Source organism: Balearica regulorum, chromosome 19 (genome assembly GCF_011004875.1).
Source record: "Balearica regulorum gibbericeps isolate bBalReg1 chromosome 19, bBalReg1.pri, whole genome shotgun sequence".
NCBI classification, from domain to species: Eukaryota; Metazoa; Chordata; class Aves; order Gruiformes; family Gruidae; genus Balearica; species Balearica regulorum.
Window position 1 is genome coordinate 756,971 of NC_046202.1, and position 24,150 is coordinate 781,120.

Here is a 24,150-nt window from a genome sequence, read left to right on the forward strand (position 1 = left end):
CACAGGGCGCATCCTGTGAGAGCCACAGCCCTGCCTGGTCCCAGCAGCCAGCCTGCCCGGGCTGCACAGCGCGCGCTGGCACCGGATCCCGGGGAAAAGGAGGAGGGTCTGGCCACGGCTCTGCCACCGCGGTGTTGGTCTGACGGAGCCCCAGAGGCTCCCACGCTGCCTGAGCCGAGCGTGACCAAAGCCACCGTCCCCGGCAGCCGCCACGCGCCGGGACGGCCCTGCGCCCTCGGGGACCTCCCGGTGCTGCTCCTCCGTCGCACTACGGGTGGTACGGACAGAGCGACCACGGACACCACGAACGTGAAAGGTCCCTTTGAAACGCACCTTCTGCTTGTCACCCTGCTCTGAGCACCTCGTGAAAATGAAACCTTGCTATCAGCAACAGTGCCACGGCAACAGAGCAAGGAACCCGTCCCGCCCCAGCTCCAAGGGCGATTTCTGCTCAGCACACCTCTCCCTGCCCGCCCGGCTCCTGCCACCGCCTGCGATCCCCCGGGGCACGACCAGCACCGCGTCCCGGGGTGCCGCGCACGGCCGCAGCCTGCTCCCCGCCTCCCCTGCCCCGCTGGTACCACCGAGCTCGGCCACCGGCACACAGCCCGCTCAGCCGCCAAGGCACCCAAAGGTAAAGCTGCTGAGAGAGGCTTCTGACCAAAGCAAGGGACCTTAGGATAACGCACGGGAAATACCAAACCCCAATGAATCCTTCCCTGGAAAATCCAAGTCTTAATCATCCCTCGTGTGCTGTATTTCAAAACAATGAGACCTCAATTATGGTCTTGCATGAGTTACTTAATCCAAAATAAAATGCAATATGTAAAGATAATTAGAGTGCCTGTCAGAATAATCTTCGGTGAGTTATAACTCAGCTGCCTCTGCGCTCCCCATCCGGAGTCCCTCGGCTAATGACAGCATTTCAGCAGATGCGCGTCTTCATAGCCCACAGTCCTCCAAGACAAATGTAACTGTTTCTCTGTCTGAACATACATCTGATTAGAATACCATGCCTGCTAAAATCCATTTTCACATCCACTTTTCCCTACAGCAGCTTGTGGGCTGATTTCCATACTGAATTTTTTCAGTCACATCATTTTTTAATGAGTCAGGGAAACATCCGAGCAATAAGAAATGCATTATTAGTGAGGACACCCAGCAACACGACGTGTTGTACGTGACGGAATTAACTGCAGGGGCGAATTTGCACTTGTGAAACACAGAGCTCTGGCAAGCGGGGATGTGCTCCACGAGAACGGCACAGGGATTGCTCACCTGCCTGAACTTCTGATAGATCACACCGAACTTGAACGTGTTGTTGACCTCATGTTCATCATAAGACACTATCATCTGGGACGCCTGCAGGAAAATGAAATACGAAGTATTTCATTAGGTAGTTCAAATCATGACATCCAAGAGCAGACCCTGCTGCCCGGGCTCAGAGCTCCGCTCGGCACACTCGCCATCGCCCGCCGGCCACGGTACTGCCCTTCACGGCAGGCAGCAGGGTACGGCAACGGCGGGGCAGCACCCGAGGGAGCGGGAAGGGGGCAGAAGCCAAATTTCCACATAAATAGGAGAAAAATTTTCAACAGTGGCCCCGGCTTTGGTTATCAGCATCCCGGCAGCTGCTGGCACTCCATCTGCATGCCCATGGGCTTCAGGTGGGCACGAGCTGCGGCCCCAGCGCCCGGGTGTGGGGGGGGCACACGGAGCCCCAGTCTCTCGCAGGTTTTCCGGGGGAAGTTTGGGGCCCTTTGGGTGCAGCTAACAGCAGTTCTCGAAGTGCCCCAGCTCTGCGGTCCCAGCCTCGCCCAGCGGGGACCCCATCAGAGACGTTCGGGCATCGGCTCTTCTCACACTTCCAGAGAGGGGTTTGATAGCAGCTCCAGTAATGACAAGGGATGAGCAAAATCGGCTTGACCCTGGCTGCATCAAAGGGTGGTGAAACTGCCTTATAACTTACTGCTGTGCCTGCCACAGAAAAGGTCTCTCACATAAAAGGTACTTGAAAATGACAGATTTGCTGTGTAACCTCCCAGGCACGGGTCTCTACGGCAGCACAAGAGCGCGCAGGAGAAGCCATCCTGGAGCGGGTAATGAGTCAGTCCCAGGACGTCACCAGTGGGGACTGCCACCCGGGTAAAACACTCCGTCCCCCGCAGCGTCCCACCCACCTCTGCATCTCCTCCTGCACGGCTTCACCCCACAGCCAGTCACCTTTCCTTCCTTCCCTTCATCTGAGATCAATACCAAAGTGCCATCGATCCTTGGTGGCCAGCTGGCAGAGCGAGATGGCGGCATGCATGTGCCATCAGATGGCCGTTAGCTAACCGGCTGCCCGGTGCCGGCACGGCATGCCACCGCGGCACTGCTCACGTCCCCTTTGCGGGCAGGGACAAAGGCAGAGAGCCAGAACGACGCAGTACAAATATCCATGCTCTGTATCAAAGTAGCTGTTGGATCTTGGACAAAAGGGGAGAATTAACTTTATCTGACCTTCTCTGCCGAATACGTGACCAACTTGGGGTAAGTTACCTCACCTTGGGGTACAGAACCGGGTTAAACTTCAGCCCAGAGGCGTCGTCGCAGAAGGCCTGTGGGCAAGGGGAAAGAGTGGTCAGTGCCGGGTTCCCGGGCACGTGGAGCGGACAGCCCTGTCCTGCCAAAACCCCACGACAAGACTGTGAAAGTCTTACAAAGGAGCCAAATCCAGCCCCCGATTGCAGGAGCTCCCCTCTTCGCACCCTCTCATTGGGATGCCCTGTGGCCTGGCTGGTACCTGACTGAGACGCAGCAAGTCCCAAGCCCCTCCACGGGTCAAAGGTGCTGCCACTTCCTCACCTCTTCGCCCAGGCACCAACCAGGCACCTGCCCGGGATCAGCGGGAAACCAACAGCGGGGCCAGCACATACCACCACCCGCCAAGCACCCCTGGGCCCCCCGAGCGCCCCGGCGCTGCCACCCGTCACCACCCAACGTCGCCCATCGCCGCCCAAGGCGCAGCGGCGTGGGCTTTGCCGCAGGTATCCCAGCCCAGCCTGGCATTTTACCTTTGCAATCTGGGGGATGCTGGGGAGCTTGCTAAATCCTGCCAGGGGGATCCTTTCATGCAATGTCTTCACTTTGGACCTAGCAAAGAAAAAGAAACGAGCAGACGTCAGGGAGCGTCTCAGCCAAAGAGACACCGGCCGCAGCCCCCCGCTCGCCAGCCCTGTTGGGAAACGATGTTCTGCTGAATTTGTTGGGCCTGGTTAGTAAGCAAAGGCTCAATTTGTCTTCTGATCTCTGCAGCTCTTAAAATATTCATAGTTTGGAGGGAAACGAGACAACGGTTCAGATGCGCTGGGTCTTGTCAGCTTACAGAGGGATGGCGATAGATGTGGCTGGTATTATCCCACGTCACCGAGAGGTTTACACTCAGTTTCAGCTGGTTTAGCAACGGATCAAAGTCTCCTGTTCGTTCCCGGGGTCAGGCTGTCCCAGCGCAGAAACAGCGGAAGGATGCTGCTGCTGCTCCCCACCCCGCCCCAGCCCCTCCGTGCTGCCAGCCCGGCTCCAGCATTTACAGCAGAAACAAAACAAGAGACTCCCAGAGAGAAAATATTTTGTTAAGCAAAGCTTTTCTTTTTTTCCGTACCTGAGTATAATCCTTAAATATTCTGTGCCATCTGCCTCCTCACACTTAATAGAAAGGATCAGATTTCCGAGGCTGCTGGCTGTACAATAAAAATTTAAATGATCCTAAAAATAGAAAACAGCGCGTTAGCGGTGGGGGAGACAGCTCAATGCCGGCAAGAACACTGCCCCCCCGCCCCGGCCGGGGACACGCAGTCGCACCCCCTCCTCGCCGGGACCGGGGCTTTAACCGCTCTGCCCGCAGCCTCCAGCGCTCTGCTCCCCGCTTTGTTCAGAGCCAGAAAGAGGATCACAAGCTGCGACCAAGGGGGTGGGCAGCAGCTGCCGGGCCGGGTCCCCCGAGCCCCGGGGGTCCCGCAGACGGTGGGCTCAGAGCCGGAGGGACCACCCGTGTCCTAGGGGTGGGGGGCCCTGCCGGCTGCGGGGGCCGGGGACGAAGGCTCTGCGCATGGCCATCGCTGCTATGGCTGGTAACCCGACGGTCCCCTCCTCTCCTTGCAAAGAGGGAACTTGCAAAATTTGCCCATTTTGCTCACAATTTCAGAATTTCTTTTTTCCTTGCGGGTGTGGTGCAATTTTTGGTGGGGGGGGCACCCACCTTCCCCAGGAAATGCTTCCTGTAGGCTCTGGCCTCTCCTTTGCACTCCAGCCTGTAGCCGTAGGCGCTGGGGCTGAGGTTCTCCTCCTCCTCCTCGCAGATGCTGCTGTCGGACGAGGTGGGCGTTCCGAGGTTTTCCGGGTCTTCGATCCAGTATCCCCCAAACTGGGGCAGGATGATCAGCGGGTACGGGCTGCCCTTCTCTAGGATCTGCAGAGACACGCGCCGTGAGGGGTCAGGCAGGACCGGGGCACGGACGTGGGGTGCAGGGGCTTGCTGCCCCGCGTTCTGCCCCCCCACACTGCCCCCTCCCACAGCAGGCCCCAGCCCATGGGGGGCAAAATCAGCCCCTCTCTAAAACCTCTTCTAGCCCCCCTCTCCTAGAAGGGGGCACGCACTACCGAGGAAAAGCAGCAGCCGCCAAGGCAGGGAGGGGGAACGTGCTTTGTGCGGCTCCCCTCGGAAACAGGCTCTCTGCCACCTCGGCAGTTTTGGAAAGGCATTCAGGTGGTCCAGAGCACCCACCTCATCGATGCTGGGGTACGGGATGTAGTCTTCCTGGAAAAAGGAATCAAAACACCACGCGTGACCATCTGTTCCCCACCAGCCATCCCTGAAGACCACAGCCTTGCACATCCATCCCGGGGAGCCTTCCAGCCGCCCGCTGCACGGGTCCCTCCTGTCCCCACGCCCTGCACCGTGCCAGCCCAGCACCAGCACCGCGGCAGCCCAGCCGGGCCCCCGGGACACGGCGTGGGGACCCCTCCCTGCTCTGGGTCTGTGGGAAAGCACTGCGGCCGGGCGAGTCCTTTCCCAGCGGGGTCTCCACTGGTGGTGGAAGCTTCTCAGCTCTACGGCTGAACCCAACCATCTCACACAGCTCGCCGCTGAAATACACCCCTTTGGACATAAAGCTGGATTAGGATTTACGGGCACCACTCTCTCATCTTTGCAATTCAATCAGTGCCTTGTTTTCAGAGAACATTTAAATCCTTTTTAGCCCTTTGAGTGACTGTCTGTGACAATACGCAGCAAAGCCCTGAGGTAAGGGGGAGATGCTTGAAGAGATCCACGCAAGAAACAAAATTCAACCAACCTTGTGTTTTTGGCTTCCAGTCCTCTGTTCTTCAAGTTTTGGTGCCTGTTTGGAACAAAATGAGCAGATCAAATAATTAAGATGTTTTCAACAACACACACGAAACCACAAGGGTCTTTTGCTACACAGAAATCACTCTGACACGAGTGGCACGTTGCTGGGGACTTCGGCAACAATTCAAAACCTGTTACGATCATACAAGGCTTCCAGCACGTTAAATGTACGAGGTGCCGCGGGACCCCCGTCCTTGCGGCCTCTCTGCCGGGCGGGGAACATCCCGCATCACTGGCACGCTGCTGCTGCTGCTGCTCACCTGCATTTTTTCCAGCATTTCGAAGAATTCCGCAGACTGAAAAAGAAAAGAAGGAAACGTGCTGTTCAGTTAAAGCAGACACGAGGCAAGCCAGCCCTGGCCACGCCAAGGCAGGGACACCGGCCCCCCACCTCGTACCGGGCACTCTGGCTCTGGCCCTCGACAGGAACGGCAAGAAGAGACTCTACCCATAACCGGTGGCGTGTGACTCCGAGACACCCTGCCCAGCCCCGCCGCCGGGCAGAGACGGAGCCCCGCAGCCACCCCGGGCTCGCAGGGCCGGTGGCCGTCCCACAGCAAGTGCCCCCGCTGCAGCCGGGGCAGCGCACGCAGCCGTGGGGGGCAGCAGCTCCCCGACTCCTCCCGCTCTGCATTTCCTTTTGGAAAAAGCCTGAGAAGACGGGTGGAGCGACGCTGCGGCGCTCGTCCGGCTCCCGGCTCGCGAGCAGGCGGCTGCCAGCCACGGGAGCTCCCGCCCAGCCTGACTCAGAGCTTCGCCGCACAGTTCACCGCTAACACTCAGCCCCGGCACCGTCCCAACCCGCTCTGGCGCGGTTCGATAATGGTTCTTTAGTCATTTCTGTATCTAATCACGGCAGCGTTGGCACCATCGGCTGGACGATCTCTTTGGGTTCCTTTTGTTCCCTGGGTGATTTCTCAGGTCTCTAAGGTCCGTGTTTCCCGGCTCTGTGCACCGGTGACACGGTCTAGAGATGCAAAACGAGAGCGGAGCTGCTGGTGCGGAAGGGAAGGGAAGGGGAAGGGGAAAGGGAAAGGGAAAGGGAAAGGGAAAGGGAAAGGGAAAGGGAAAGGGAAAGGGAAAGGGAAAGGGAAAGGGAAAGGGAAAGGGAAAGGGAAAGGGAAAGGGAAAGGGAAAGGGAAAGGGAAAGGGAAAGGGAAAGGGGAGCACCTGCTGTGGCCACACGCCACTGCTCCAAGATGTGCTGCTCGCTTCTGCAGAGCGGGCGCTGGATCTCAGGGATCAGGCGGGCAGAAAACCCAGACGGATGCCAAGTGCCGTGGGGCACCCGGCAGGTTGTAGGCGTGGGGTTTGCTGAGGACGCGGGGACACGGGACAGAGCCGGTCCCGACGCGGGCAGAGGGATGGGGTGCACGTGCCCTGGCCCTCGCAGTCCTCCTGCCGCTTTGCGGAGCCCTCGGCAGGAGGGGGTCTGTGCGCACAAACCAGCAGCAAAAAACTTTCCTTTTGAAATGAAACGGGCCCAGACTGATCGATCCAAAAAAGCAAATAAATACTCTGGCAAATGAGACACCTGCAGCAGCCCTCCCCACGTCCCTTACCTTGCAAGGTGCAAGCCCTGGGCTCTGCGTGTCACCGGCGGTGGAAACGCCGGCAGTGCCGCTGCCGGTGGGGCTGGGCTGCCCGCGCAGGGTTAATGGCCTACTTGCAAAGCGAACTAAAGAGATTAGCGAGCCCCAGGCTCTGATTAAAAATCCTGTGGCTCCTCTGGAGAGCAGCCCGCCCCTGCAGCCAGGGAGCTGGCCCTGCTCCCCCAGCACGCTGCTGTCCGGCTCACAGGCTGCTGCCTCCGTCCCCAGCCATGCCGGTGCCGCGGGGCTTTGCAGCCCCGTGAGCATCCCAAGCCGCTGCAGCGCACACGGGGCACACGGGGCACGCGGCTCCTGCGCCTTTGGAAACGCTTAGGGACAAGAACCAAACCCAGACCGGGAAGAGCCCATCACTGCCTCTCCGGGAGAGGTGTTAGAGCCACGTCTGTCCTGCTCGGGACAGGCAAGACGGGACTTCAGGAAGCGCTGATCCTGCCCTGATCCACCTGCGCTGCCCAAAGGGCCCCAGTCCTGGTGGCGGCCAGCGCACCGCTGAGCTGCTCGGCAGGCACCGGCCACCTTCCTCACTCGGTCCTGCCGTGATGTTCGGACGCAGCAGATGCGGGCGGGTTTGACCCGCACGACGGGCACGGCCCCACCAGCACCCGCAGCTGCGGGAAATCGGTGCTCTGCCAGCACGCACCAGCCTCCCGACTCACCGGGGACCGGCGGGGTCACCCCTTCGGCACAGCAACGCTCAACCGCACCTGGACGATCCTGATCCCTCGTCTGGCTTTTCCTGCTCTCCAGTGCAAATACATCATCTAGTCAAACTATGGCTGTAAATACTGGGCCACTCCCAGTAAACCAGTAAGCGGCTTTCCTGGAGACATGAAGCAGCAGCCCCGTCCCTCCTCTCCCCCATCCTCCCCCCACCTCTCCCCAGCCCGCGTTTGCTCCCGGGCACTCACCGCGCTCCAGCCGCAGCCGTCGGGCTCTCGGCTCACACGGCCGAGGAGAGGCTGGGGCCGCGGCAGATGCTGCCGGTCCAGGAGGGAGAGCAGACAGCGGGATCAGCAGCTCCGGTGCTGCCGGCTTTTGGGAACGGTTTGCAGAAGAGGGATGTGAGATTTGGGGTGGAAGGGGTCACGGTACAAAGGAGAAAGGCATGGGGAGTGATTTTTGGTGATCTCTTAGAACAGACTGAATTTCTCAAAGGACAAAAAGGAGAGAAAAAAAACAGAGGAGGAGATGAAGAAATGAAAATCAAAGACCAAAGGCAAACCTCAGAGAGATTTTCTTTCAATAACTGCCGCGAGCAAAGGCTAGTTTCACGGCACGAGCAGCCTAGTGCCTGCCCTCAGCGACACCAGCTAGGACAGGGGAAAGGCGCTGCCATCGCAGCTGGGGACTGCGTGGCTCGGAAGCAGCCCTGGCCCCGTCTCCAGCTTTAGACTATGCCCCGTTTTTATCTACTGCACCTACGGGAGAAAAAACGAACCCTGGGCTCAGAGGAGCTCTGTGCCCAAAGCTGGGAGCACTTTTAAAAGGGTTTTCCTTATTTTGAACCTGGTTTAGATTATGTTTTTTCCTTGGTCTCCACGATGGGCAAACACTCTTTGAGTGGATCAGAAGTTTCCAGGTCCCGCTCCGGTCAGCAGCCGGACCCGAGGACCAGACCGCACAGCAGCACAGATCCACCTGCTGCAGCGGGTTCCAGCAGAAAACGCACGCATGTATTTAACGAAGCAGACAGCAGTCTGCACCCTTTGGGGATTCAGGCATACCTAAAGCCAACTCTACTGGGGCACAAATATTTTGGTAATTACAGTGAGGACAATTACAGCTTTGTGATGCCCGGCAGGAAGCGACGTCACCTGCCGTGGGCTCGGCCGGTTACACTCACCCCACCTGGGTCACTGAGACTAAACCCGCATCTGCTTCCGAAAGGCAACGGCCGGCCTTCAGCAGGACAAACCTGTGCTAACGACCTCAGAAAGGCAAAGCAGTCAACCCAAAATGACATCGTTGCTGTTCCTCTCCTGTTCGCGTGCCCTCGCCCCTCACCACTGGCCGTGCTGCGCTGGCAGCATCAGAGGGGACGTACAGCCGCCCCGCAGCGCTCCAGCACAGAAAAGCCCTCCGTTCCTCTCCGTCGGCACCAGGCAAGACCCCGGGGCCCGAAGCTGAGCCAGCCGGAGCGCACAGCGTCCGTTCAACCGCCCCGGCCCCCCCGGGACGAGCTTGGCCAGCAGGCACCTGCGGATGAGGAGCGCTCGGAGCAGAAGCTGCGGCACAGCCAGTACGTGCCTGCTTTGAAGGTTTCCCAAGAAAACGACACCCAGAAAGGAACCCCCGCACCGCGCAGGAGCCGCCAGGGACGGAGCACAGCGGGGCAGAGCTCTGCCCAGCACTCTCCCCCCGGGTTGCGCAGCACTCACCAGCAGGCCCCGCAAGAAATCCATCATCTTCCCCGCGTCACCCCCCAGCGTCAGCCACGCAGCGACGGCTGCTGCCGCGACCAGACTTCCTCGTGGGCGCCCGGTGAGAGCGAGCCAGCGCAGCCATCCCTCCCAGCCCCGACACCTCCCTTCGTTAATGTTTCTCCAGGGCAGAGGCACGGCAGCACTGCTGCTTTGTTATTGCAAAGGGTGGCTCCCCGGGGAGGCAAAGGGCCCGAAACAGGTTGGGCAGGAAGCGGCTGAGGGTTTGCAGAGGACATGCCCTGCGCTTGGCTCCTCCGCTCGGGATGCACGGCCCGGGCGGGGGGATGCACGGCCCCGGGGGGGATGCACGGCCCTACAGTGGGATGCACGGCCCCAGGGGAGGATGCGCTGTGCCCCTCGGGAGGACACTCACATGGGAGAGCTGCAGCAGGAACCCGGCGCTGGGCAGGAGACAGAAAATCCGACCTCTCCAGCTGGAAATCCGTATGCACAAAAAAGCCGCAGCCCTTCCAATGGAGCGGAACGAATCACAACCTTAAATCCTCTCAGAGTCAGCTCAGGACAATCCAACCTGCTGACCCAGGAGCTGCAGAGCTGGCACCAGCACCAAGAGGGCCTTCTCGTCCCAAAACCGCCTGGGGAGGAGGCAGGACACAACTCTGCTTCGGCCAAAACACCTGCACGGCTGTGCCGGAGCACGGGCAGTCTCAGCTGGGACCGTCCCGGCTCCCACCACCCGCACCTACCCCTTGTCTCTCTCTGTGACACTAAGTCTTCACAGACCTCTGGGAAGCACCTGAAAGTCTACCAAGAGCAGGACAGAGCAGGATGAGCACCGAGGATATCGGCTCAATGCACTCATGCTGTGCAGCATCTCATCACAGACTGGGCTACACTGGTGCTGAGCCACTGCCCAGCATCCCCCACGCTGACCGTGACAGCCAGGGGACCGAGCCGACGTCTCCAGAAGGACCAGGTTGCTGCCTCCCAACCACAAAGTCACTCCAGGTTTCCCATCGTCACGCTGATGGCTCCTTGATCTCTGACGTCTCCTCTCCCAGTCACCTCCAGTTCCATCTCAAATCCCAGCAAACCCATACCCAGCCCCTGCCTTTCAAGAGCCAACAGCACCTGAGCCCGAAGCGGCAGCAGGGGCACGGGGAAGCTCCGAACGCACCAACGACACCCCTGGCCCACAGACAGCCCCCGGCCTGAAGACCACAGGCATTTATTTCTGTTTGGCACCTCTGGGGCTCCCTGCGCCTGGCAAAGCAACGCTCAGGGAACACACAGGATCCTCCTCTGCCGCTGCCCGGCCGGGGTGTCACCACAGCGGCTCTGCCACCACCGGTGCCGCGGGGACCGAGGGAGGGAGGGAGGGAGGGAGGGAAGGGGGGGCGAGGAACACACACCGTGGGCTCCCAGCTCTGCCTCGCCTTTCCGAAAGGACAACCTGTGCCATCTGCAGAACATTCTGCAGCCCTTTAATCCTGCTGTAAAGGAGAACAAGTCAGTAATCACCTTTTAATTGCTTTAATTACGTGATTATAAAAACCGAGAACCAGCAGTGAAACCAGCAGCCTCCAGCCTTGCCCATGGAGACCGGTCCCCCAGCGTGTCCTCAGCCAAAGCCATGGCCAGCACCTCCCCTGGCCACAGCACCCCCAGCGAGACGGGCCCATGCGGCTTGTGATGCGAGGAGGAATGGCCACCTTTGAGACGCACGAAGAAAAAACCTCAGCATTTACTTTTGGGGAGTTTACATTACCTGCAGCATATGGAGTAGCATCTCACACACTTTTTCCACGCCAAGCGTTCCGTAAGTTTCTGTGCCAAGTTTCCCATGCTGAGGGAAGCCTTGAACTGAAGTTTAAACATCGGTGAAGAGCCCGACCTCCCGCTGCCCCGCATGGCCCTGGCTCCTCGCCCCGTGACCCCTCCTGCAGGAGCTCCCCGGCGGGGAGCAGACCCCAGCATCGGGGGCCACCTCCGCACCCGCACAGCCGGGCTCAGCCCGCCCAGCTCGCCGCTTCGTTAAACGACAGAATTTCCATTTAAAACACGACGAGGATGAAGGCAAAGGCAGAACCTCTCAGGACGCAGGTGCTGCTGCAGAGCCTGGGAAGGCACAAGGAGCCCGGCAGCTCACGGTCACAGAAAACCCGAGCTGAACGCCAGCCAGGCGTTACCGAGCAATTTGCCACCTTTCTGCAAGGCGAAACAAATGGCACCGACAATTCGTTTCCAGGGCAGACGGGCAGGCCCCGGGGCTGCGGCGCTTGCTCTCGACCGCCCACGTGAGAAACGTGGATGCTTGCCGCTGCCCCAGCGGTGCACGGGTAGGGAGGGCACCGGGCATCCCGCCACGGGATGCAGCAACACCCCCGAGGTGAAATCCCTCCGAGCCCCCGGGAGGGCTGCTCATCGCCCAGCACCATCCCGGGAAACGCTGTCCTCTGAGGCTGGAAAACAGCGCGGAGGCTTTGGCCTCCCCTCCTCGGGCACCAACCCAAGGCCGGCAGGAGTGCTCCTGGCACAAGGACCGGGAAGCACGCTCTGCTGCCGGCACCTCCGGCACCCAGCATGCTGCATGTCCCCGGGTACACCCCGCAGGCGGGACCCCCCTCTCCCCCCTTTTCCCACAGTGCCCCCAGGACAACGCCCCTGCTGCCGGCGGGCCCTCCCCGAGGACATGTCCCCACTCTCTCCCATCACTCCAGGCTTCAAACCCACCCCAGGACCCCTCCTCCTCCGCGGCCCGACGAGGTGCCACAGCTCGTGTCGCCAGTGAACTGTGTCAGCTCCTGCCTGCTTTGTGCACCCAGGTCATACACAAAACCCTAAATAAGCCAAATCATCAGAAGTTCCACTAAATAAACTCCTCCAACTCAATACTCTATTTCCAAGCCCACTTGCTCTTAACAACCATTTAACCAGGTTCTCAGCCACCTCGTAATCCTCACATACATCTCATCTTCTCCAGCTAATGAGTAATTTCCCGGGTGGCAGCGTATCGAGCGCTCTGCAGCAACCTGGGGAGAAGAGCTACAATCGCCTTTGTCTGCAAACTCTGCTATCGCAGAAATTTCTCAGGTTACTCCGACAGAAGCCACTTTTGGTGAAGCCATGTTGCAGTTTATCTTATTTAGCCAAATTCGCCCTGAAGCTTTGACCCAGGTCACCACCCCAGCCCCCTGCATCGCCCCGCTCGGCGCAGGGCTGCGCGCTCCCCGCTCACTGGAGACTGTCCGAAGGAGGTAACTGCGAGCTGGGAGCTGAAGAGGTGCCCAGTCAACCCCGGGTCAAGCAGGACCAGCCTCCGGGACCGACCAGGTTACTCGTGACCTTCTCCCGATGGGTTTGGGAAAACTGCGGAAGGGGCAGAGTCCTGCAGAGGCAGCAAGGCACGGGCAGAGTCCCACAGCGGCAAAAGGCAGCGGCCGAGCGGTCCGGGGCAGGAGCGAGCAGCAGGTCGGACCCTGCCAGCAGCGCCTGCCTGCCAGGGACACGCCGTCTGCCTCGTGCTGGCAAGCATCCGCCGCCGCGGCACCCAGGGAAGGGTTATTAGAAGGATAACAGCACCGGGATTCTGCACCCTGCTTGGCATTGCCGCTCGTGATTGCGTAACGTGAGCGGTAGTGCAGGATGGGGCCCGCTGGCACGCACGCCCCGCTGCCGCTGATGGTGTCTGAACACGCTGCAGGCTGAACTCCAGAAACCACCTACTGCTGCTCCCTCGGGAACAGCCCAAATCCGTACAGCCGCTGCGTTGGAAGTGCCGCTCCTCACCAGCTTCAGTTTCCAAAACCGGCACCTCGGCTGGACCGCGCGCCCACGGCCCGGCGCAGCATCGCCCGCGCACTCACCTTCATGGTCGGCGGGGCAGTGAGGGGGGGGGACAGCGGCCGCTCCGGGACGGTCACATCCGTGCTGTTCAGCAGCTCCTGTTTCCTGAAAAACCAAACACAGGCATTTCAGCTTCCTCTGTGCCCTGAGCAAGCGCGCGAGGTGGGAGATGAGGGCTTATCTTCCTCGGCAGAGCCGCGGGCGTGCGGGCTGCCTGTGAAACACTATCTTGAATCTGAGAAAAACACAAACAGAAAAAGATGATAAAAGCCATCTGCAGAGCCCCGTGCCCAGGCAGGCTGGCACCGTCGCTGCTCCACCGCGCGCCCAGGCTCCCTCGCGGGGGCCAGCCGGAACCAGGCTGGGTACGGTCCTGGTGGTGCCGGGCTCTGCCGGGCAGCGGAGCGGGGACAGCCGGGCTGGGTTTCTATGACAACCCATCCCCACGGTTTCCCTCCATCTGGCACCGTCCCTGCCTGGGCAGGATCCGCGGCCGATCGGCCTCCCGGCAGTCCGGGCACCATGGACGGCAGAGGTGGCTTCTGGCTTGGTGGTGCCGATGTAAAATCCAGGGACACCCCGGTAGGGGTTTGGCATGGCCCAGCCGAGGGCCCCTCCGCCACAGGGCACCCGGGCATGGGCACCGAATTTGGAGGCAGCGAGAGGCATCACGAGGACACGAGACCCCGGGGAAGCCGGGAGCAGCCCCCGTGCCATGGACCTGCCATGAAAGCACCGCAGAAAAGCCCCCCCAGCCTTGAAAAGGCACAACCTCATCCCTCCACCGAGCATCTGATAAAAATACCCTGTCCCTTTTACACCAACGGCTTCCCAGGCAGACAACCAAGCCGTCACTCGCAGTGGTACTGCCAGATGCTACTCTGGGAGTCAGAAAATCTGAGATTTAATTTAGTTTTCTCTCATCCCTGCCAGGTTAGTCCTGCAGAAACCGGGCCAAAATGTCCAACTGTTTATCTCGCAGTAACAAGGTTTGGTTCCCATGGCAGCCCGCCCCGGGATGGCACGGCACAGTGCGGCACGCACGGCAGCCGGGCACCGATGCCCACCAGCGCCTTCTCCAAAACACGCAGCTCCTGCCAGGGGGTGCGCACCCGACCTCCTGCACCGCCGGGCCCCCCGCCCCGGCCCCTGCCCTCCCGCCCACGCTGCCCTCCTTCCGCCGAGTCCCAGCTCCCACGACAGCAGGTGACAGCCACACGCTGGTCACGGGGAGGCTGGGTGGCCGCGGCCCCTCCTTGGCAGGGCCGTGCGCCGCGGGGATGCACGGGGTGCAGCGGGGATGCACGGGGTGCAGCGGGGATGCTGCAGGGATGCTGTGGGCACTGCAGGTGAGTCTTCTCAAGACCATTGGTGCAACAGCGAGCGCAAAACCCCGCCGGTGCCCGCGTGAGCAAAGGAGTGGCTGTGTCCCCGCTAACGAGAGACTGAGCTGGAGCTTGAGAAGGGCCCCCGCTCCTCCTGCCTGCGTGTGCAGCTGCTCTGGCTGATAGACTTCTGTTCCTGATGACACTTGACTCCATCTCTTGAAACACATAAATGTATGAATGTGCATACGCGCACACACGCACCCAAATCAGCATTTAGGAGAAAGGCCTCTGCACGCCGCGGATTGCAGGAAGGCACGGCAGCCTCCCGCCCGGCCGCAGCCCCATGCTGCAGGATCCCAGCCTGCCCTTCACAGCGCCACGGCCCAGACCGGGGATTTGGCATCTCTCCCTGTCGCTGCGGGACCGGCTTCACGGCAGAGCAGTGGAGAGCAGCCGGAGCCGGCGGTGCCTCGGAACCCGTGTCCCTGCGGCCAGCACAATTAGATTTGGATGGAGGGGGCTGCCAGCTGTCAGGCTGTGCTGTTAACGTATTGCACGTACGGAGACAGGAGCAGCAGGGAGCTGCAGCGCCTGGGACCAAGGGAAGGCAGGGACCAACCAGCCGCAGATCGATAGTTCTCATTAGTCAACGACCAAGGAACAAGAATTAATGGACTTCATTTGTAACCAAGGGAACATCAGCTGGATGTCAGGGGAAATTCAGGGCTGGAGTTCAAGCCCATGAATCTGTACCGGAGGCGTAAGACCAGCCCAGGCAGGGCACGGGGTGATCGGCACAGCGCGGGGCAGGACGACGCACCGCTGTGCCGGGCAGCACCGCAGCCGAGACCAGCTGGGACCCCTGGGACCTGGCAAGCCAAATCCTCCAATACTTGTAATTAATTGCTGACGGCACTTCTCGGAGCTGGGGGCGGCGCAGGCGTGGGGGCAGCAGGGCCGGCACGCAGGACTATTTCCCTCGGACTGGGACCATCCTGCCGGGCTCCTCCTGGGGCACGGGCGGCCGCAGGCAGGAGGAAGGTGGATTTTTTGGCCTCTGAGTGGCCGGTGATGGAACGGGAGGAGCGGAGTGGGCAGCTGCCCCGGGGCTGCGAGGGGTGAAGGCAAAGCGGGACCAGCAGCACCCGGCACCTTCTCCATCGCAGCCGCAGGGCACCAAGGGCTGCGGCACCGCCCGGGCTGTGCCAGCAACGCAACTGCAGCCGGAGTCACTGGGGGAAATACCTGGCGGTTTGTGTCCAAACATGAATGTGGACCAAGGACTGGCATTTTACATTACATTAAACCAATATACGTCTTTTTCTCTTTCTATTTTTTAAATCAGAGCAGGTCAAATTTGCTTTACATTCTAACGTCTCATTTAAGTTCTTAGCATCTTCCAGTTTTTCAATGCGAGAAATGAATTAAAATGACGTGGGACTGCGTAGGGGCAATAGCAGAATTCATGTCCTGCCCACCCGTATTGTTTATCGGGCTCCTTCCCTTTCTCCTGTCCACAAACTCACTGTGACTCCACTGCTGAAAAAATACCGAGGATGACAGATTTTTGCTGTTTGCTCTTTGACTTTCTAGGACGCTATAGCACAGCCTGATCTGGAGCAAACCACTCATCCTTTGCTCTCCTTGCTTTGAACCCTGAGCTCTGCCTGATTGCACTAATCTGCACAGCAGCCTCAAAGGCATAAAATGTATCAGACTTTGCAAAGATTAAAGTTACAGGGATGCACACAAATAATTTGATTTGATCTGGGATTTGTAACGGGTTGCCATAGCATCATATTCTAAGTATTATAAAATCACTCACACAACTTAACAACGTGTTCCTCTGTCACATGCCGATCGCTTCTTTGGGGCCGAACGGCTGGAACTGCTCCTGCAATTCCGGGGAGAGCAAAACAAACCCATTCACCAGCCCTCGCTTATAATTAGCCTCCGTGCACTGGAAATACGTTACGTTAAACTGCAACCACTGACTCAGATGATTCAGTCTGCCGTCAGCTATGGGGTCAAGGGCCATCAGCCTAATTCCCAAACAGATTACCCTCACGGGATGATAAATGAATCACGAAGAAGATTAGCGCGTCTTTATCTGTGCACGGCGTGCTCCCACGGAGAAGCAGCCTCCGGGGATCTCCCCTGGGGACGCCGCCAGAGCCAGCGGGCGCTCACGGCAGCCCCACGCCGTGACCCGGTCCCCGGCTGGTGCCAGGGGTACAAGTCTCTGCAGAACCCAAACCGCAGCAAAGGTCCCAGGCGTTCACGCCGTGGCACCCGGCTCCCACCCACAGCAGGATCCCTGGGAAGCGGCCCCAGGACGTTTGTCCCCTCCAGGGCTTTCCCTGCAAAGCTGGCGGCCGGCCGGCCAGGGGATGCCGGTGGCCCGCAGCGTGCGAGCATCCCTGCCTCCACTGCGCAGGACGGCCTCCCCTCGCCCTGCGGGGACCGGGACCCTCCCGCAGCACGGCCCCCAGCGCACTCTGCGTTAGCCATCCCGAAAGGCTGACGGCTCTTCCACCGAGTCCCGCACCAGGATGGCGCAGTGCAAGAAGAAAACACGTCCCTTGCCCGAGCAGCCTGACCAGACGCGACGCGAGAGGGCAATTGGGAAGCAGGGGAGAGGATGGGGCGGGGAAGGACAGCGGGACTAGCGTGATGAGCTTAAGCCTGGCCTTGGCACGGCCCGGCTCCAATAAACGGCCTCTACGATCACTCCCCACTCGCCTCTCCCTGTCCCCACGGCTGGAGGACCGATAACGTAACCAAAGGTTACAGCGCGGCGCTCGCTCCCCAGAGGCAGCGCCCGGGGCTCGGCAGGCAGCCGGGTGCGTCGCCCAGCCCCACGCCCCGAGCCCAGCCTGGCCGCGGCCGGGCATCAGCACACAGGATGGGCGAGAGCACCCTCCAGAGCTGCACGGCTGGACACCGGCCTTCCTGGAAGGCAACGCGGGCATTGTTTTTATAATTTTATTTCTTCATTTTTCTCATTAGGCAAATTAAGAGAGAAGGAAAAGAAAGAATTAGAATCCTACATACTTAGTAAATCTAATTAAGGAAATACTTTAATGCAGTTACGCAGGCCCAACCGCAGGGTTTCCTAACGGAGAGCGTGAGATCAGCCCTGCCATCCTGGCGCAGGCCCCGCGCTCCCCCCAGGGCCGGGGCTGCAGCCGTGGGGCTGTGCTGGGGGGGACCCCGCTGCCGCCAGCCCCCACCGGGAAGGCACGGCCGGGGCTGCTCTCCCTGCTTCTCCAAAGGGGAGCAAATGGGGATTTCCTCCCCCCCGCCCCGTTTTGAGTGCACGGGCACTGGGTTTGTAATGCTGGCGAGTTCCCAACACAGCGAGGGCAGGTGAAGTCTTTCTCTTGTCTTTAGAGCATCCCTGATCACATCCCAAAAGCGCCTACAAATTCATACCCTGCATTTGGTAAGCCCTGCTGACAGAATGAATTTATGATTAAAATGTCCCGTTCAGCACAGAGCCAGGGCTGCCGGGACCCCCCCAGAGCCTCCCGAGCGTTCCCAGCCGAACCCCTGCCTCCGGGCACACACTTCTCTCCCGCTTTCTCAGTCGAAAGCCTAATGAGAAACTTCTAATGCATCCCACCTTCTTGTTTTGTTTGGCTGATTTATCAGACAGGATCTAAATTGACACAGTACGTTCATATAAATTACGCGTGGGAAGGGGAGGTGTCAACATATTATCTGACACGGCAAAGCGTTTCGCACTAAGTGGTGAGTTCTACCTTTTGTTACGCTGTGCAAATTAAACACGGAGCATTGCAGGTTACGTTTATGCTTACGCTTAATTCTGCAGATGAAACCTGGCCTAAGGAGGTGCAAAACTCTTGCAGCAACAAGTTCAGCCTGTCTAGATGCTGTATCCTTGAGAAGGACAGCAAAGATTATCCTGTAAATTAACAGCCTCTATTTTTGGAGCCATAATTTTTTTGTCCTTGATGGGCATCACCTTGCCAGCTGCTCCCTTTTTTAGTTTATTTAATATTCAATGCCCAGTATCTTAAGTTTTCACAGGGGACTGTGCTTCTGTATTGCTTTTCATCCTGTCACCGCCCCGGGTTAAGCCCCCGTCACGGGGCGGGTGGTGGGACCGGAGCCCAGGCTGCTCGCGCTCCCTCTGCGGGAGGCTCCTCTCCATCCCCGCTCCCCGCACGGCCGCTGCGGCTCACGGCACACGGCTGGGACCGAGCCTCCGACACCCAGCTCCCGGGAGACCGGTGAGCGCCTGCTGACACCCCCGGCGCAGAGGTGGCCAGGAGCCCTCAGCTGGCTGCTCCCACTTTGAAAAAAAAAAAACAAAACCAACCTAAAAATGGTGTTGGGTTTTTTTTTGCAACAGAGACAAGGGCACCGCACTGAGATTTTACACCTGGAAATCTGCAGTGAGTGCCCAAACGAGGCACCTTACTCTGACTTTGAACAGCTCTCCATCCAATCCCGGGGACTCCAGGCAGGCAAGATCTCGCTGCATCATCACTCATCCCAGGGAGGACGTCTGCAGAGGACACGCGCTGCTGCAGGGCTCCCACTGACTTCAGACAGCCCCGGGGCTCCACAGCCACCCCAGAGCCGGGTTTCATCCCGTGCACCCAGCACTGCGAAGCTGCTGGTGCTCCGGGGCTTACACGGGCGCCAGGCAGAGCCCTGCTGTGGCACGTCTTCCTGATAAACTGAGTTACCTTGTCATGTCCTGGGCTCAGGCTGGCGCTGCCCTGGAGCGTTACCTTCTTGCGCTGAAGCCTAAGAGTCAGCGAAGAAAAAGCGCAGCATTTTCTGGTCTGGATTTCTTGCAATAAATTACGTATTTGCAAATTGCCAGCCTGCACCTGTGTGCACACAGAGCCTCCCCGACTGCACAGCTCCCACAAGCGGGAACCAGAGCCCTGCTCAGAGCAAGGTGACATTTAACTGCCAATGAGTTTAGCTTTAATTACTCCTTCGCACTGAGAACATACTTGAGAAGAGTTCGGAGCGTCCCGCACTCGTGCGGGCAGTGCTGCCTGCACCGGTCACGTGGGTCACTGCTGCTCCGCGCGTTGCCCATCCTGCTCGGGGGGATGGCGAGGAGCTGGCTCCCGCTGTGCCAGCACCTCTACGGACACTGGGTTCTTTCCGACTGGCCAAGGACTTCCCACTTGGTCTGGCTAGGAAAGCAAGGCTCGATATGCAAATCATCGAGGAGAGAGATTTTTATGATTTACAAATGTTGCTGTCTGATCTCACTTGCAGAAGTAGAGGGAAAGCGGCGGTTTCCCTCTACCAGCCAAGGCACTCACGGACCTTTTAAAACCAGAAGGCTCGTCTGATCCGATTCCTGACAAACACGAGCCAGCGAGCCTTGGGCAGCCGTTTCTGAGCTGATTTGATAATTTGCAAATTACAGAGAACAGCTCCCAGAAACCAGCATCTCCAACTGCAGGCAGAACCAGCGCCGCAGCGCTGAGCATCCGCCCCGGGGCGGGAGGTGGAGCGGGAGGGGAGAGGCCCAAATCGTGCGGGATGCTGCTCCAGTGAACATCCCGCTGAAACAAACGGGGGTTAAAACCGACTTCAGCAGTACAAAGATCTCACTCAGCGGCTCCGGGAGATAGATTACCCACGAGTAGCCCTCGCTGAACTGAACAGTAAACTAACAGCCGCCATAAAAGACATTTGCCTTATTCCCAGTTGCCTACACTGTAGCTGAGACCGATCACCAAACGGAGGGCTGCACTGACACCGAGGCACCTACCCACCGGCTTTACCCCGCGAGAAGACAGCCACCAAACCACCACCTGGCTTGCATGCGGGACATTCAGGAAAATCGGTTTAGATAAAAACACCCAGTTCCAAATCCTAGGTTTCTGGAGCAGGGCCAGAGCCAGGAGGAGCCCCAAGCCCACCGCAGCAGCGGCCCCCCGGGCCCCAGCTGCTGGTGCACGTTCCTGCTGCCCCCCTCCAGCTCAAGCGTGCAGGACAGGCACGGACGGATCGACTGCAGGCAGAGGGAGCAAGGTAAGCATCACCCCGGCTCTGCGAGGGGAGCCTGGTGAAGTCCATTTGTTGTGCTGCACTTTGCCGGGCTGCTAACAAGAAAGGGCCGCGGGCCACTGGGGACTCTGCAGCTGCCACCGATCCTGCCAGGCTTGCATATGGCTCGTGTAAAGCAAAATTCAATTGCAAACACAGAACAAAGACCGAATGTAGGAGGAAAAAGAGAAAATAGGAGCAGGTGGAGGAACAGAGTCCCTTTTGACGATGCTGCTAGCAGTCCCTTCCTTTTCCTGCAGATTATGTCACTTTGATGGCCCTGGCAGCTTGCATAAGATGAAGCAGCCACCGTAAAGCACTGCTTGAATTCTTGCAATCACTCCCATGAAGGCTCCTCAGTCCACAGCAGACAGGAAAAAAACCTCCTCAGGTTCTTGTCCTCCCCTTGAGATGTCTGTGTGACCCTCACTGTCCTCCGTAAACCCTGCAGCCAAGAACTGCACTGAGAAGGTTTGTGCTCAGCATGATGGCGGGGAAAAAAATTTAAAAACCCCAGACTCACACATCACCGGCCAGATTTCTGTGAGAGTTCAGAGCCAGATTTTTTCTCAGCCCTCAAGTGCCATGCTGAGCTCATTCACAGAAATCTGGTACCTAGGGGAAAGACGACTCTCTTTGGGTGTGTTGCTCAGCGCCACTGGTAAAGCACGCTCTTCCTTCCCTGCCACGCTTCGAGGCCCACGCACGATGGGCAAGGAGTTTCAGCAGGGACCATGTTCGGAGCAGCATTTGGGCCCCCACCGGCAGCACAGACCTCCCCAGCACTCGGACACTCCCTACGCACAGCACATGGAAGCGGGAGAAGAGGCTCAGGACCACGGAGCGCTGGGGGGGGGGCACAGAGGCCCCAGCCACCCCCAAGCCAGCCAGCCCCCCCCCGAAACTTGGTGGTCCACAGCTGGAGCCCCCGGCCCCCGGGCAGAGCTACAGAAGGGACGGGCCTGGGCTAAACGAGACAAACCCAAGGGGCAACAGCAGGGACGGGAATGGCCGAGCCCGATGGGGCACCCCAACACAGCGCCGGCATCCTGTGTCCCAGCTGGGGGCAGGGGAGGACAGGGGCCACAGCTGTGGCCCAGCTCGGCTCAGGCGAGCATCCATCTCTGCTGTTCATTCAGGACCATCAGGACCTGCGGGTCGTTATTTTCCAACTGTTCAGCTTTGATGACCTACCTAAAATCCCAGCAAAGGAGAAGAAAATATCCCAAGACAACAGCAGCAGCACATGAGCTATACGGGAAGGCCACTGTTAAGTCATAAAAGCATCACTAAAATCCTGCTCTCGGGGGCGCCTGTTGTCCAAGGCAAAGCACCTATGGCAGCTCTGAAAAACGGGGTACGGACCCCGTGACCCAAAACTGCGGGTGGGTGAAGAGCTGAAGCTTCATCCCTTTTGTCTTACTCTGATTTTTCAGGCCCACAGATTGAGGGGCAGGGGGGGTAACTTTACCACAAAGATGCCAAATAACCAAGTCTTCATTCACGCGGTTTTGGTACAAAATCACAAACTGAACGAAACAAAACAACCCCAACCCCTCAATCCGCAGCAGCGCCCACGTCGCTTCCACCCCGAACCGGCGGTACGCGCACCGCCGAGGTTCGGATGCACATTTCTGACTATTTTTAACAACAAAGTTGCCAGAGCAGCAGAGTCCTGGAGGAGAGAGAACTCCCTGACCGAGGAGGCGCAGCACAGATCAGAGCAGGGTAGATCTTTGAGGCAAACAGCAACTCCCGTTAATGAGCAGGGGGGGGAGCGGAGCAGAGCAGATGCCAGCTAACACAATATTGCAAACAGGCTATTTCCTCAAAACACAAAGTTGAACACAAAGTACGATCCGCGGCTTAGTCAATGAAAGATGAAACCGTTCGTCAGCTGTTCCCAGCGAGGAGACAGAGCCGCTGAGCAGTTCTGCGAACGCGGCGATCCCTGGAAGGGAGAGAGAACGGTCCCTCCGGGTGCCCCCCGGCAGGAGCCGGGTGCCGGTGCCGACCTCCCCGGGGCGCACCCCCCGCGCGCGCACAGACGCCCCGGCACCGGGTCGCGGTCACACACACACACCCACCCCCCCACCCCGCTCCCGCCGGACCCTCGGAACAAGGGACGACGCTCCCGCGGCTCGCCCGGAGCCCCTGGGCAGCGAGCGGTGCGCTCCGCCGCCCGCAACGAGCGAGCCGCCGGGAAGACGGTTCCGCCCGCGGCTCACCGCTTCTCCTTGCTCTGCCTGCGGGACCGGTGCAGCAGCCCGATGAGCACCACGGCCGCCCGGATCCCCGCCCGCCGCGAGTGCATCCTGCCGCCCGGCCGGGACATCGCCGCTGCCGGCGCCGCCGACCGAGCTCCGGCCCCTCGCCGCGACACCTGCGGGGGTGGCGGCGCGTCCGCGCCCGCCTCCGCGCCCGCGCCGCCCTGCGCGCTCCCCGCCGCCGCCACGCGGGGCTGCGCGGGGCCGCTCTCCGCCGAGCAGGCAGCGGCGGGCAGGGCCGGGCAGCGGCGGGCAGGGCCGGGCAGCGGCGGGCAGGGCCGGGCAGCGCCGCGAGCCCCGCGGGACCGGCCGCCGGACGGCGACCGCCCTCCTTCCCCCGCGCCGGCCCGGGGCCGAGGTTCTGGCGGAAACAGCCTGCCCCGCCGGCCGTACGCCGCGCTCTCGGAAGGCGCGAAGCGACGTCCCGGCCCCTTTACAGTCCGAGCGGAGGGAAGGATCCGTTCCTGCCGCGCCAAGGGGGGGTTTCCGCCTTTTCCAGGCCTTAGCGACCCTTCCCCGTGCGGGACGCGGCTCTGAGCCGGGCCAAGCCAGGCACCCGCTGTGCTTGTGCCGGGGACGAGCATCCCTCCCCGCTGCGGAGCCGCACGGAGCCAGGCCCGGGAGCAGCGTGAAAGCATGAGCCCTCCAGCTTGCCCCTTACATGGGGGAGCTGGCAGGCGGCTCGTGCCAGGAAATACTTATTTTATTATTTTTTTTTATTAAGTAAACTGTAAACGTCTACTTCACAACCTCAGCACCTTTCCCATGGCCTTTGCTGCCATGGTGATAAAACACTCAGGTCTCTGTGTGTCCCCCCCATTCTCACCTTCCTCCTCTGTGAGTTTAATTGTCACAGGAATTAGACGCAAGGCTAGCTGCATCATTTTGAGCGTGTTCCTGGTTAGAGGGATGAAGGCACAGTCCGTGCCGTAGGCACGTATGAGAACGCGCAGGTGAAACTCCCGCCCTGCACACGACTGACACATCAGCGTCTGCCCAAAGCCCACCGGTGCTCCGCACCTCCGCAGCCAGCCTCAGAGAGTCATCAGAACCCTACTGCACCGTCCGGGCGAGGCCACGAGAGCGTTTCCCCGAGCGTGCCTCAACCATCCTGGCCCCAGAGCAGGGAGAGCACAACCTCCCGCTGGCAGCGGGGTGCGGGACCCCCGGAGCGGCTGTTTGGCAAACCGTCACAGCCGACAGGTCAGGGCTTTTGGGGGGACCCTGCTGCGAACAGGCAGCCTGCCGGCGGCGGGGGGGCACGCGCGGGCTGCA

The 24,150-nt window shown here is 59.8% G+C and overlaps 1 protein-coding gene across 13 annotated transcripts in view; it reads right to left on the reverse strand.

The window, feature by feature from the left end:
* The window catches only part of RAP1GAP2 (RAP1 GTPase activating protein 2), a 75,381-nt gene that overhangs the window by 11,271 nt on the left and 39,960 nt on the right, over positions 1–24,150 (reverse strand). For 9 of the 13 annotated variants that reach the window (XM_075771800.1, XM_075771799.1, XM_075771805.1 and 6 more), the window contains 9 exons: positions 13,253–13,337; positions 5,650–5,685; positions 5,337–5,381; positions 4,766–4,798; positions 4,241–4,450; positions 3,644–3,747; positions 3,057–3,135; positions 2,547–2,600; positions 1,279–1,362 (listed from right to left, as the gene is read on the reverse strand). In XM_075771800.1, coding sequence (XP_075627915.1) covers positions 1,279–1,362; positions 2,547–2,600; positions 3,057–3,135; positions 3,644–3,747; positions 4,241–4,450; positions 4,766–4,798; positions 5,337–5,381; positions 5,650–5,685; positions 13,253–13,337 — 730 coding nt within the window. Of the gene's footprint in view, positions 1–1,278; positions 1,363–2,546; positions 2,601–3,056; positions 3,136–3,643; positions 3,748–4,240; positions 4,451–4,765; positions 4,799–5,336; positions 5,382–5,649; positions 5,686–9,380; positions 10,009–13,252; positions 13,338–22,836; positions 22,991–24,150 lie in introns of those variants that run through there. The other 4 variants (XM_075771802.1, XM_075771801.1, XM_075771810.1 and 1 more) reach the window with 2 other exon arrangements.